The 13,927-nt window shown below is 43.9% G+C and overlaps 1 protein-coding gene across 1 annotated transcript in view; it reads right to left on the bottom strand.

Moving 5' to 3' along the window:
• The window catches only part of GOT1 (glutamic-oxaloacetic transaminase 1), a 31,989-nt gene that overhangs the window by 4,738 nt on the left and 13,324 nt on the right, over positions 1-13,927 (bottom strand). The window contains exons 3-8 of the mRNA XM_032882584.1: positions 10,041-10,164; positions 9,466-9,578; positions 9,128-9,232; positions 7,261-7,411; positions 7,015-7,180; positions 6,191-6,333 (exon numbers count right to left, since the gene is read on the bottom strand). Coding sequence (XP_032738475.1) covers positions 6,191-6,333; positions 7,015-7,180; positions 7,261-7,411; positions 9,128-9,232; positions 9,466-9,578; positions 10,041-10,164 — 802 coding nt within the window. The remainder of the gene's footprint in view (positions 1-6,190; positions 6,334-7,014; positions 7,181-7,260; positions 7,412-9,127; positions 9,233-9,465; positions 9,579-10,040; positions 10,165-13,927) is intronic.

Here is a 13,927-nt window from a genome sequence, read left to right as displayed (position 1 = left end):
CCATTTATAATGCCAATGGACAGCAAAAGAAAGCTGGTAGCAATTTTCGTATCAGACCTAAATTAGATTTTAAACCAAAGACTGTAGTAAGGGATAAAGAGGGACATTATATCACTTAAAAAGTGTATCCAACAAGAAGATCTAATAATTTTAAGTATTTATGCTCCTAACTTGGGAATAGCCAAATATATAAACCAATTAATAACTAAATTAAAGAAACACACTGCTAATAATACAGTAATAGTAGGGGACTTCAACACCTCACTCACAGCAATGACAGGTCATCTGAACAGATCAATAAGGAAACAATGGATTTGAGTGACCCACTGAACCAGATGGACTTGACACATATATACAGAGCATTCCATCTTAAAGCAAAAGAATCCACATTCTTACTGAGTATATATGGAACACGCTCCAGGATAGTTCACATACTGGGTCACAAATCAGGTCTCAACCAGTACTTAAAGACTGAGATTGTTCCCTGCATGTTTTCAGACCACAGTGCTTTAAAACTTGAAATCCATCACAAGAGGCAAACTGGAAGGAATTCAAACATTTGGGATTAAAGGGCATCTGACTAGAGAATGAAGGGGTTAACTAGGAAATTGAAGAATTTTAAAAACTCATGGAAACAAATGAAAACGAAACACAACCTTTCAAAACCTTTGAGATATAGCAAAGGCGGTTCTAAGGAGTATATAGCCATACAAGCCTTTCTTAAAAAAAAAAAATCTCAAATACACAAGCTAACCATACACCTAAAGGAGCTGGAGAAAGGACAGCAAATAAAGCTTAAATAATACAGATTACAGCAGAAATCGATGAAAGAGAAACCAAAAGAAGAGCAGAACAGATCAATGAATCTAGAAGCCAGTTCTCTGAAAGAATTAGTTAAGACCAATAAACCCCTATCCAGAGAGAGAGAGAACCCATTAATAAAATCATGACTGAAAGCGGAGAGATCACGACCAACATGAAGGAAATACCAACAATGTTAACAACATAATAGGAGCAACTATCTGCCAACAAATTAGGCAATATGGAAGAAATAGATGCTTTCCTGGAAACATATAAACTACCAAAACTGAAGAAACAGAAAACCTGAACAGACCCATAACCAGCAAGGCAATTGAAGCAATGATCAAAAATCTCCCAACAAATGAGTCCAGGCCCACACAGCTTCCCCAGGTAATTCTACCAAACATTCATTCGTTCACTCATTCTTTCATTCAAGATTTTATTTATTTATTTAACAGAGAGAGACACAACGAGAGAGAGAGAGAACACAAGCAGGAGGAGTGGGAGAGGGAGAAGCAGACCTCTCGCAGAGCAGGGAGCCCAATGTGGGGCTTGATCCCAGGACCCTGGGACCATGACCTGAGCCAAAAGCAGATGCTTAACAACTGAGCCACCCAGGCACTCCCCCTACCAAACATTTAAAGAACTAATACCTATTCTTCTGGAGCGGTTTCAGAAAATGGAAAGGGAAGGCAAACTTCCAAATCATTTTATGAGCCCAGCATTACCTTGAAACCAAACAAAGGCGCCCAACAAAAAGGAGAATTACAGACCAATATCCCTGATGAATATGGATGCCAAAATTCTCACCAAGATACTTGCCAGTAGGAGCCAACTGTACATTAAAAGGATTACTCACCACAAGCGAGATTTATTCCTGGGCTGCAAGGATGGTTTAACATTTGCAAATCAATCAATGTGATACATCATATTAATAAAAGAAAGGACAAGAACCTTTGATTCTCTCAACTGATGGAGAAAAAGCATTTGACAAAAAGCATTTGACAAAATACAGTATCCTTTCTTGATTAAAACTCTCCACAGTTTAGGTATAGAGGGAACATATCTCAGTATCATAAAAGTGATATACAAAAAGCCCAGGGTGAGTATCATTCTCAATGGGGCAAAACTGAGAGCTTCCCCCCTAAAGTCAGGAACACGACAGAGATGCCCACTCTTACCACTGTAATTCAACATAGTACTAGAAGTCCTAGTCTCAGCAATCAGACAACAAAAAGAAATAAAAGGCATTCAAAATGGCAAAGAGTAAGTCAAACTCTCACTCTTTGCAGATGCCATACTTTATGTAGAAAACCCAAAAGACTCCACCCCAAAATTGCTAGAACTCATACAGGCGTTCAGTGAAGTGGCAGGATATAAAATCAATGCACAAAAGTCAGTTACATTGCTATACACTACCAGTGAGACAGAAGAAAAGAAATTAAGGAATCAATCCCATTAACAACTGCACCAAAAACCATCAGAGACCTAGGAATAAACCTAACCAAAGAGGTAAAAGATCTGTATTCTAAAAACTTCAGAACACTTATGAAAGAAACCAAGGAAGACACAAAGAAATGGAAAAACATTCCATGATCACGTATTAGAAGAATAAATACTGTTAAAATGTCTATGCTACCCAATCTACATGTTCAATGCAACCCCTATCAAAATACCATCAACACTCTTCACAGAGCTGGAACAAATAATCCTAAAATTTGTATGGAAACAGAAAAGACCCCAAATAGCCAAAGGAATGTTGGGGGAAAAAAAAAAAAAAAAAAAAACCAAAGCCAGTGGCATCAAAATGCCAGACTTCAAGCTCTATTACAAAGCTGTCATCATCAAACAAAAACAGACACACAGATCAATGGAACAGAATAGAGAGCCCAGAAATGGACCCCCAACTCTATGGTCAACTAATTTTCAACAAAGCAGGAAAGAATGTCCAGTGGAAAATACAGCCTCTTCAACAAATGGTGTTGGGAAAATTGGACAGCCCCATGCAGAAGAATGAAATGGAACCATTTCCTTATACCACACACAAAAATAGAATTAAAATGGATGAAAGATCTGTATGTGAAAAAGGAATCCATCAAAATCCTAGAGGAAAACACAGGCAGCAACCTCTTCAACCTCGGCCACAGCAACTTCTTGCTAGTCAGGTCTCCAAAAGCAAGGGAAACAAAGGCAAAAATGTACTACTGGGACTTCATCAAGATAAAAAGCTTTTGCACAACAAACGAAACAACCAAAAGATAACCCAAAGAATAAATAGGGGAAGCTATTTGCAAATGACATATCAGATAAAGAGCTAGTATCCAAAATCTACAAAGAACTTATCAAACTCAACACCCAAAGAACAAATAATCCAATCAAGAAATGGGCAGAAGACAGGAACATATGTTTCTCCAAAGAAAACATCCAAATGGCCAACACACACATGAAAAAATGATCAACATCACTCAGCATCAGGGAATTACACAACAAAACCACAGTGAGATACTACCCCAGACCAGTTGGAATGGCTAAAATTAACAAGACAGGAAACAAGAATGGAACCTTCTACACTGTTAGTGGGAATGCTGGTACAGTCACACTCTGAAAAACAGACGGAGGTTTGCCAAGAAGTTAAAAACAGAGCTACCCACCCAACAATTGCACTACTAGGCATTTATCCCAAAAATACAAATGTAGTGATCTGAAGGGGCACCCACACCCCAGTGTTGATAGCAGCAATGTCCACAATAGCCAAACTACAAAAAGAGCCAAGATGTCCATGGACAGACACTAGCTAAAGATGATGTGGTTTATAGATACAATGGAGTATTAATCAGCCATCAGAAGGGATGAATACTTACCATTTACCTTGACATGGATGGAACTGGAGAGTATAAGTCAATCAGAGAAAGACAATTGTATGGTTTCATTCCTTTGTGGAATGTAAGGAACAGTACAGAGAATCATAGGGGAAGGGAGGGAAAACTGAATGGGAAGTCATCAGAGGAAGACAAACCATGAAGAGACTCTTAACTATGGGAAACAAACTGAGGGTTGCTGGAGGGGAGGTTGAGGAGAACAGGGTAACTGGGTGACGGGCACTAAGGAGGGCACATGATGTGATAAGCACTGGGTTATACGCAACTGATGTACTACTGAACACCATATATGAAACTAATGGTGTACTATATGTTGGGCAACTAATTTATTTTTAAATAGTAATAAAAAAAAATAATCAGGAGTAAACACTATGTGCCAGGCAGTATTCTAAGCACTTCATATTAATTCAGTTATGCAGAGGGAAGTTAGAAGAGCTTCTCAATGTCAGACAGCTAGTCAGCAGTGGGTCCCGGCTTTCAAGGCAGGCAGTGTAACTCCCAAGTCTGAGCTCTTAGCCATGAGGCTAAGCTGCCTTTGTATGGAAAACGTAAAATCTGGACCCTGTACCCACTGCTACCAAAGCAAGGTCATCTTCAGAAGTCGCCTGGACAGCACTGAGGTGTGTGAACTAGTCAGGCAAGGACACAAGGACCAACGTCACACACCATCAGAGCCACCACTATTTGTAAAGCCGGACGCCCACTGGCAGATGTGGTTCCAGGGCTCCAACCTTGTTTTTTTGTTTCTTTGTTTTTAAGATTTTGTTGTTAAGGGGCACTGGGTGGCTCAGTCCTTAGGCATCTGCCTTCGGCTCAGGTCATGATCCCAGGGTCCTGGGATCGAGCCCCACATCCGGCTCCTGCTTGGCAGGAAGCCTGCTTCTCCTTCTCCCCTTCCACCTGCTTGTGTTCCCTCTCTCGCTTTGTCTGTCAAATAAATAAATAAAATCTTTAAAAAAAATTTTTTTTATTGTTAAATAATCTCTACACCCAGTGTGGGGTTCAAACTCACAACCTCGAGACCCAGAATTGCATGCTCCACCACTGAGCCAGCCAGGTGTCCCAGCCCTGTTTTTTTTTTTTGTTTTGTTTTGTTTCTTTAAATGAAAATGAAACTTCTCTCCTTTCATCAGGGAAGGGGAGCATCACAGTTCAGAAGCTAAATTTATGGACTCTCTCCCTAGAAAAAGGCCAATACACACATACATAATTTTTCAAATATCATTTTAGGGGCTTCACAGATCTGCTAGAGCAGAACACGGACGACATGCTGCCAACCTGTTCTGAAGGACAGAGTGTCATCAGGGAGCACCACAGCAGGAGCACGGTAGAACCAAGATGGTGGGTACAATCCCTGCAACTGTTCTATTTTTAAATTCTTCCTCATAAAATGTTGGGAGGGAAAAACCAAACAAAACAAAACACGTTTTTAAAAAGGGTAACTAGTGCCAGGTGCTAAAAATGTCACTTATGTGTTATAGGCACAGGTCTGTTCTCACCATTTTTTTAATTCATCATAAAACTAACTTCCTACTCTGACAGTGGATAATACGGATATTTTATAGGGAGACATCCCCACCTTGTGAGCTTTGAGAATATTACTCCTAAATACCATTTCCATTACACTTAATAGTCTAAAAATTATAAAGGATGATTTTACTTATTTAAGTGAACTAATGCCCTATTCCAGAATCACAAGGACACCTATGGCTAACTGAGCCGTCCCTTTACTTTTTGGGAAGCCTCATTTTACCCCAAAGTATTCCTAGGGGTCTAGTTATATGCAGTTGCCGCCACCTTTCTTGTATTTCCTTCTGCTTTTTCTGAGCTCATTTCACACAGGCACCCTGACAACCCTGGTTTACTGTGCTACCCAGCACCTCTCATATTCCACTGACTTACCCATTTCAGGCACAAACTGTCCCTAGAACCACATGGACACAAGCTCCACACCCAGGCGAATGGCCACATAGGCACCAGTGACCCGTGGCTTGGCCAGCAGGTGCTCAGGAATTACTTATTAAGTGAATGAATCCTGTCATCAGAAGGACAACGGATTGCTAATAAGCCCCACTGATGGCTGACCAAGATCATAGACTTTCAATGGGCTTTCAATCCCAAGGACCAATCTAAGTTCGTATTTATGAAATAGATACTCTGTAACCTCTTCTTTCATGGCAATGCTTGGAGACTAGGAAAGACCTGTTAAGAAATCAGGTCCCTGAATAAGCAGGTATAATAATTATACTTAGGATTAAGGAAAAGCCAAAAGGCACCCGAGCATTTATTTACGAGAGACCTTTCATGAAGCAAGGCTCCTGGCTATAAATCCTGTTACTTCCCAGCCCACAAAAACGAAAATATCCTCATTATGGGTCAGCAGGTTTTCACTAAGAAAACCGAACTTGTTCTGGCTGACCAAAGAGGTGACAGCTAAAGGAGTCAAACCCAAGAGCACAGAGATGGCTGTGTCCAAGAGCGAGCATTCGAGGTGGTTGGGGGACACTTACGGTTCAAACCAGTGAAGCTGAACATTCCGATTTGCTCAGTGATGTGGTTCCAGGTTCCAGGCGTCTTGAGGGCTTCTAAGCGTGCCCTGAGTTCAGATCTCATGGTCAGAATCCGGTCAGCCATTGTCTTCACATTACCTGTCCTGAGTGGACAGCAATCTAAGTATCAATCCAGATAGGGCAGAAAGATGGCTCACAGAAGCATGCAGATTTAAGAAATGTAATCTATACACTGAAAATGAGATCACAACCTGCCCGTGGTAGTATGTAGGTGCCCGGATGGGTGAACGGGCAGGCCAGACAGACACTTACCAGGCAGAAGGAAGAAGTGAGCTTCTGATGCAATTTAGTGCTCGTCCTGGGTCTACTGGCAGTAATACCACTCATGTTTTAACCCAGAATTCACCTAAGCACTGACCCAGACGGGGATAATGTAGCAGACTGTAGATTTAGTTAGTATATAAAAGTTACTGTTTCAAAATGAGGCAAAATATATGCAAATCAAATAAGGATGAAGAGTCCCCAGACTGTCGCACTGATTTGCAGCTAGATCATCTGTTGTATCAGGAATTCCTTCCTGTGTTTCCCAACAGTTAGGGGAGGAAGCATGGTGCTGGGAGGGCAGGGGGAAATGCCCCATTCCTCAGTGCTTCCTCCTCTGGGCCTGAGCTGTGCGAGTAGGTGCCAGCCTCATTTTACAGAAGTACCTAAAACTCAGAGTTTAAAGTGATATTGTCCTGCCTCTGTCAAAATCAAAGGGAGAGAGAGTTAAATGTTCTGTTCTTCATTCCCAAACCTCACCCATCGGGCTCTGCGCCCCTTACCATTCCTTAAAGAGCTCAGGATTAGAGAGGGTACAGGCCACAATCCGTGCACCCTGAGCAGGGGGGTTGGACCAAGTAATTCGCACAATCTTCTCCATCTGGGAAAGGACCCGCAGGATGCTATCAGGATCTTTTGCAACCACGGTCAGATTGCCCACTCGCTCATCTAAAGGGAGGGAGAAGAGTCAGCTCGGGGCACCAAGGCAGGTGGGGTGGGGCAAGGCTGAAACTCAGGAGAGCACTCACTGTAGAGCCCGAAGTTCTTGGAGAAGGACTGAGCACAGAAGAGCTCAAATCCTTCAGACACGAAATAGCGAACGGCCCAGGCATCTTTCTCTAGGTCTCCAGATGCAAAGCCCTGATAGGCTGAGTCAAAGAAGGGGAAAAGAAACCGGCGCTGCGAGGAAGGAAAGCGAGTCAGGGCAGGAGATCCTTCTGGAACCAACCTCAGACACCAGCCTTCCTTCCCCAGCTGGTGCCCGCACAGAATCCCTAACACTACCCATTTCTCCTCGCTCTCCCTTTTTGCATTCAACCACCACTTTACATCTGTTTCTCTGTTCAGCTTAACACCAACAAATGTAACAATTATTGTCCTAGGGCATCACAATGCTGCTCTGACAACAGGACTTATTAGTGAGACACGGAGGTAGTGTCCTGTGTTGGCTGGGTCTTCCCTCTGAATTCCTGATGTGGTAAGCTTGGTCATCTGGGTCTCTCCAGAACTCCCCAACGATTTGGGGCCAGTCTAGCAGGCACTCAAGACAAAGGAGACCTCAGAGTCCCTACTCTCATCCCCTCCGACCTCCTCATGGAACTCCCCACAATTGAGCTTGCCCTCATACTGGGCTCGTTTTTTGAGTGGACACCACTTCTATGCCCCCAAATGTCCAAGCCAGGGGCCAGGGTGCATCCTCCACTCCTCCTCTGGTAGCCCTCACATCCAGCTACAGCCAACCACATCCCAGTTCCTATCAACCCATTTCCCTGGAGCTCAAGACTCCATTCAGGTCTACCCCTGCCACTGCCTGCACTCAGCTCCCACTCAGCTTCCACCCGGATCATGGCAACAGCCTCCTCACTGCTCTCTGGGCCTGTCTAATCTTGCCTACCTCTGATCCACTCCCTGCTACATAGCCTGAAGACCACAAAGTTTTGATGGCATCAAAGTTTTTCAGTGGCTCCCTAATGCCCTCCAAATGAAGTCCAATGCCTCAGCACAGGATCTGGCCCCCATTTACCTCTCACTCACTCACCTTGGAACTCTAGGCTATACTGAGAATTACTTCCAATACCTTAAATGGGCCGGACTTCTGCCTTGGGCATTGATCACACTCTTCCCTCTGTAAGAACACTCCATTCCTGCCAACCCCACCTGTCCTCATCCTTCAAGTTTCAACATGACATCTTCTGCCACTACTGCACTACTAGCACACACATGCACACACATGCACACACGCACACCTGAAGTCTGTGCTACGTGCCTCCACGTGACCCCTTCAACACAGCCACAGTACTTGGCTGTCTCCTCAGATAGGCTGGATGCTCTCTGAGGGCAGGGACCGTCTCCACTGTGCTCACTCTTGTACCCCCCTTGGTGCCTGGCACGTAACAGTTTCTCAATGAGTATTTTTTAAACATGTTAGAGAAGAATACATGCATTTTGAGCTAGAAATCCCAACCTGGAAAGTTATCCCAAAGAAATAATAAAAGGGAGTCATATATAATTGTTCAGAAGAACAAGAAACCTGAGATCTCAATGTCCACCGACTGATTTAATCAATCACTAATGTGCCACAGCCATGCATGGGAACTGTGCTACAGAACTTAAAATGACATGTGAAGGAATGCCAATGAAAGACAAAGTATGTTACAAAACTGTACAGATAAAATGATGCCATCTTTGTGGAAGAAATGTATTTACATATGTAACTATTTAAAAAGAAAACAAAAAAATATTCTATATACCAAAATAATAACAGTAGCTTTCAGTTAATCCTTTTCTTCTATGGGCTTTTCTCCATTTTCCAAACTCTTCCGTACACAGGTATTGCTTTTGAATACATAAAAAAATAATACAATTTCTCAAGAGATGCTCAGAAAGGGCAGTTACCTTCATGACGGACGCAATCTGCTTCCACTGCTCTGGAGTTGGGTCAGTCCCAGTTGGGTTGTGAGCACAGGCATGGAGGACAAAGATGGAGAACTCGGGGGCACTCTGAGGGGAAGGAAGCTACATCAGCTCTGACACTAGCAGGAACACCCGGGGTCAGAGTCAGTGACACACAGGGCAAGGGGCAGCGTATTTCTTCCTCATGTGCTAACTCAGAAACCACCATTTTGGTTTGAGTAGGGCTGTTTCAGACTTTCCCTTACCAACTAATCCAAAGACCTTTCCCTGCTCCTCCTGACACCATGGGGCTCTGTTTACTTTTCATCTTAATTGCCCACCTCCAGATCATTCAGGAAACCCTGGAGATCGAGTCCTCTCTTCGCTGCATCCCAATAGTGATAGGACCGAATGTCTTTAAATCCAGCAGCAGAAAACACACCATTATGATTCTCTGTAAGCAGAAGGGTGAAAAGTTAAATGACCTGACAAACACAGAGGCCTAACTAGAAGGGACGCACGTCAGCTTCTGGGGCCCTCACAGGCTCAGCATTCACTGGGTCAAAACGAGGTGAGCGGTGAAGACTTAGAAGAATGACTACAACCACCAAGAACAAGTTCAACCAGTCAGTTATGCTAAACTTCCAGCCTACCATGGTGAGACTTCCTGTTTCCACACTTTCTGCCTTCTCAGGGAAGTTTCAACATGGGCTAAAACACGAGTCTTAAGAATAAGGATTCCTAACCTGGCCCAGAGCATCGGGTCACTCACATATTGCCATAACCCACTGCTCCAGACATTCCCAAATGTCGGCTGATCCAGGGCTGGGTTATATTTCTGCATTAACAGTGAGAGTCATGAGGGTAATTCCCCCCACTCCTCTGTTTCTTCTCTCACTGTAGCTCAAGGACTCACCCCAGGTTGGTGAGGACACATAGACAGGTGTGTCCTTGTTGTTGGTTCCATTGTACCATCGGGCTAAGAACTCGGCTCCGATTCGGAGCGCCCCTGTGCCCCCCAGAGACTGCACACCTCCAACCTGAAAGAGAAGCAGCAGCAGAGTCAATGGCTGGTTAGTGGCGAAGTCAGAAGATTATCAGGAAAACTGTGGTGATGAGCACTGACTTTGTGCCCACTCTGTGCTAAGCCCTTTATTTATTTATTTTTTAAAGATTTTATTTATTTACTTGACAGATAGAGATCACAAGTAGGCAGAGAGATAGGGGGAAGCAGGCTCCCTGCTGAGCAGAGAGCCCAGACTCAGTGCTCGATCCGAGGACTCTGAGATCATGACCTGAGCTGAAGGCAGAGGCTTAACCCACTGAGCCACCCAGGTGCCCCCGAGCTAAGCCCTTTAAACATTCTCTTATGGAAAAGCTCACAACTACACACGGAGATGCTATGATTTGTCCATGCTTACAAACAAGGACACTGAGCTGAGGAGAAGTGAAACACCTCGCTCAGTAAGCAGCCCCTGAGCACTAAGTCGAGGTCTTCAACCTGAAGTCTGGGAATCTAACTCTGGGGAGAGCTTCCCAACTGAACACAGGTTGAGGACACACCCAGGCCACATTCCAGTGTGCCCACCTGAAAGGCAAACCCATCCCCAAGATCAGAATTTATGCCTCCAGCAGGAGCCTATGAAATACTATCTCTGGTTTGCCAGTGACCTCAATCTTTAATACTCACTGCTATAAAACAGGCTCATTAATCCAGAGAAATATGTCCTAACAAAGGTGACCTGTGAGGATTTCCTTCCTTAACTTCCAAGCATCTCAAAATGACCTCACGTGGGCAATGATAGAATCCTAGGCGTTCCCATTTACCAAAAACCTTCACACATTCTCATTTGACTTTTACACAACTCTCCAAAGTAAGTCCTAATCCCCCAACTCACACACAAGGTAATCAATTCAGAGAAGTGGTCTGTGAAAGGCTAGGAATGGCAGAAAAGCAGAAGTGGCAGAAAATCAGGGAGCCGCAGAGCTGGAAATGAATCCAGGAGGCCATCTTGCTTCAGTTCTAGTCACCCGCCCTGGTTATGCTGCTCTGCCTACACACCTCTGAGTCTGCCCTCTCACAATTCTCAGTAGACTTTGGCTTCTTTCAGTAGAGAAATGGCCTATACTGCTCAGTATGTCTACAGGACTAAGGAGAAAGAAAGAAAAGGATCATCTGAGAAAGTCTATCTAAATAAAAGGAAGGGCACACCAATCCAGCAACAGTGGCAACCTTCAGGGAGGGACCTACAAGGGGGAATAGGGTCAGGGCACTCTGGCCTACTCTGGAAGTTATTTTTTAAGTTAAGGAGAATATATTCATGCATTATTTGCTAAATTTTATTCTAAAATGTATTTAGCTGTCTGGGATTTGCTGTAAAATAATTCGCCTTTGGCACGGGGCCGGGGGGGTGTCACTGTTGAAGCTGGGTGACGGATTCAACTGGTTTTGTTCATTACGCCGCACTACCTTCTTTTGTAAATATTTGAAATTTTCCACAATAAAAATGGTCTTAAAAAACCCTTCCTAGACAAAGAAAAACAGAACACTGATGCTAAAAGATAACAAAGGGGAAAAAAATGGAAAAAGGGGAGACCGAGCTCATTCATGAATATTGATACTCACTTTCCAAACATTAATGAACAGCACGAATCCAACAGTACACTAAAATATACCCCCTTCCTCAAGTGACAGTCAGCCCATGAGTGCATTCTTAAGAAATATAGTATAAAATGTGTCATGCTGGGCATCTGGGCAGCTCAGTCAGTTAAGCATGTGACTCTTGATCTCAGCTCAGATCTGGATCTCAGGGTGGTTGAATTCCAGCCCTGAACTGTGCGCCACACTGCGCATAGAGCCTACTTGAAAAAAAAAAAAAAGTGTCAGGCCGCTAGGTAGAGAAAACCCAAATCATCTTCGTAACAGATTAAAAGCATAGCTATTCCTGATTCTGACGCTCAGTGAAACAGGAGATAATGGAACTTCTTGAAAGTAACAGGAGAAATTCATTCAGCCGTGATGAGTAAGTCAGCTTCATGATGAACAGTGAATCCTTGGCAGAAATCCTCTTTAAGCCAGGAACGAGGCGGTGCTACCAATTACCACCATTTGTTACTCCTCCCCTGCGTTCTATTTGTATTCAGAGGTCTGACGTCTGTGAAGGAACACTGCTGCAGCGTGAAACAGAAGCCGAGTGGACACTCAGGGGAAGGAGGAGCTGTGCATGCTCGCGCACTGTAGATAAGCCAAGACAGTGGACTGGCTGTGAATGGCCATCGCCCGGCAGGCTAGGTACACCAGCGCGCCTCTTCTTCCGGGAGAGCCACTGAACACCAGGCCCCTCCCATTACTTTCCAGATCTTTTTTTTTTTAAGATTTTATTTATTTATTAGAGAGAGAGAAAGAGAGAGAGAGCACATGCAGAGGAAGAGGGAGAAGCAGACTCCCCGCGGAGCCAGGAGCCCCACATGGAGCTTGATCCCAGGACCCCGAGATCATGACCTGAGCTGAAGGCAGATGCTCAACTGAGCCACCCAAGCACTCCTACTTTCAAGGTCTTGCCTCCACATGTCACCTATCTGGATTCTTCATACAAATCAGTACACCAAGGTGATGTTAAGCCTTATGCACATTTATTTTTCATGGATTTGTCACCAGCTAAGCTGAATGTCAACTTCATTCATGATTCCACATTTCAAACACCTAAGCAATTCTGGAATGTTGATATTTTTATACAAATGAGCAAGGTTCCCCTTGAACCTGGTTTTTTCAGTTATCATGGATACATGACAGGTGTATGTGGACATTAGTGTAAACATTCCCAGGTATAATCTTTTATTTCCTTTCTCTCCCACTTCAAAATGCAAAGTCATTGACCAGAAGAAGTCAGAAGGTCAATAGACTAGATTGAAAACATGTTTAGAAGAAATAAACCCACTTCAGTAACACTGACCTAATCCTTAACATTCATGACGTATATGACCCTGGACATCAAATTCTCAAGAAATTATCATTCCCTAAAAATATACTGAACACAGCATGGCTTCGGTGAAACACAAACTGTATCAGCAATGAAAAGAGAAACATTTGGGGTGAACCAATAATGTATCAATCTGGTCATTCTGTGACCTGAATTTTAGCAAACTGTTCTACAGTCCAAGGAAGGCCTGCATTTGGGATGAAGGAAACAAGTGCAAAGTTCCAAAGGAGCCAGGCAACTAGCCCTGGGCGGGTGTCCAGAACCAGAAAAATCCAGTAACACACGGTATGCGTGATGCCAGGAGATAGTCTACACTCCCGCTTTAGCTACATGGCCAGGAAGAAATCCCTGCTGGACCCGATTAACACTTGTCCAAGACCACAGTTTGCCAATGTGAGAACTTCACTGTGAGGAGCAGGAGAGCAGGCCGGAAGCTGCTTATGGCCAGGACCATGGCGCATGATCCTGGGCACACCTAGGAGTTCACACCGTTTCTGGCACAGGGTGCTAACATGGCCAAAGCATTGAAGGGATGAGCCACAGCGAAAGCCCTAAGCCTCCCAGAGGTGACAGTCAAAGTGAGGACCTGGGATGGCATCACACAGCCCACAAGCCCTCCTGCCAATGGTGACTCAGGAATTTCCAAAGCTGAAATACTACAACGCACAACGTGAAAAATGACATATGATCTGGATCCTAAGGTCTGAAAATAGAAAGGAGTAAGAGGCAGGTCTCCTCAAAATGGCTGATGAACCTGGCAAAGTTAAATCTGGAGACAACAAATCTAAGGGAAGACATGATTACTGATTGTTTTCTGGTCTAT

Source organism: Lontra canadensis, unplaced genomic scaffold (genome assembly GCF_010015895.1).
Source record: "Lontra canadensis isolate GAN:19392208 unplaced genomic scaffold, GSC_riverotter_1.0 scaffold3, whole genome shotgun sequence".
NCBI lineage: Eukaryota > Metazoa > Chordata > Mammalia > Carnivora > Mustelidae > Lontra > Lontra canadensis.
The sequence above is the reverse complement of the archived record's forward strand: the minus strand, read 5'-3'. Positions and strand labels throughout refer to the sequence as shown.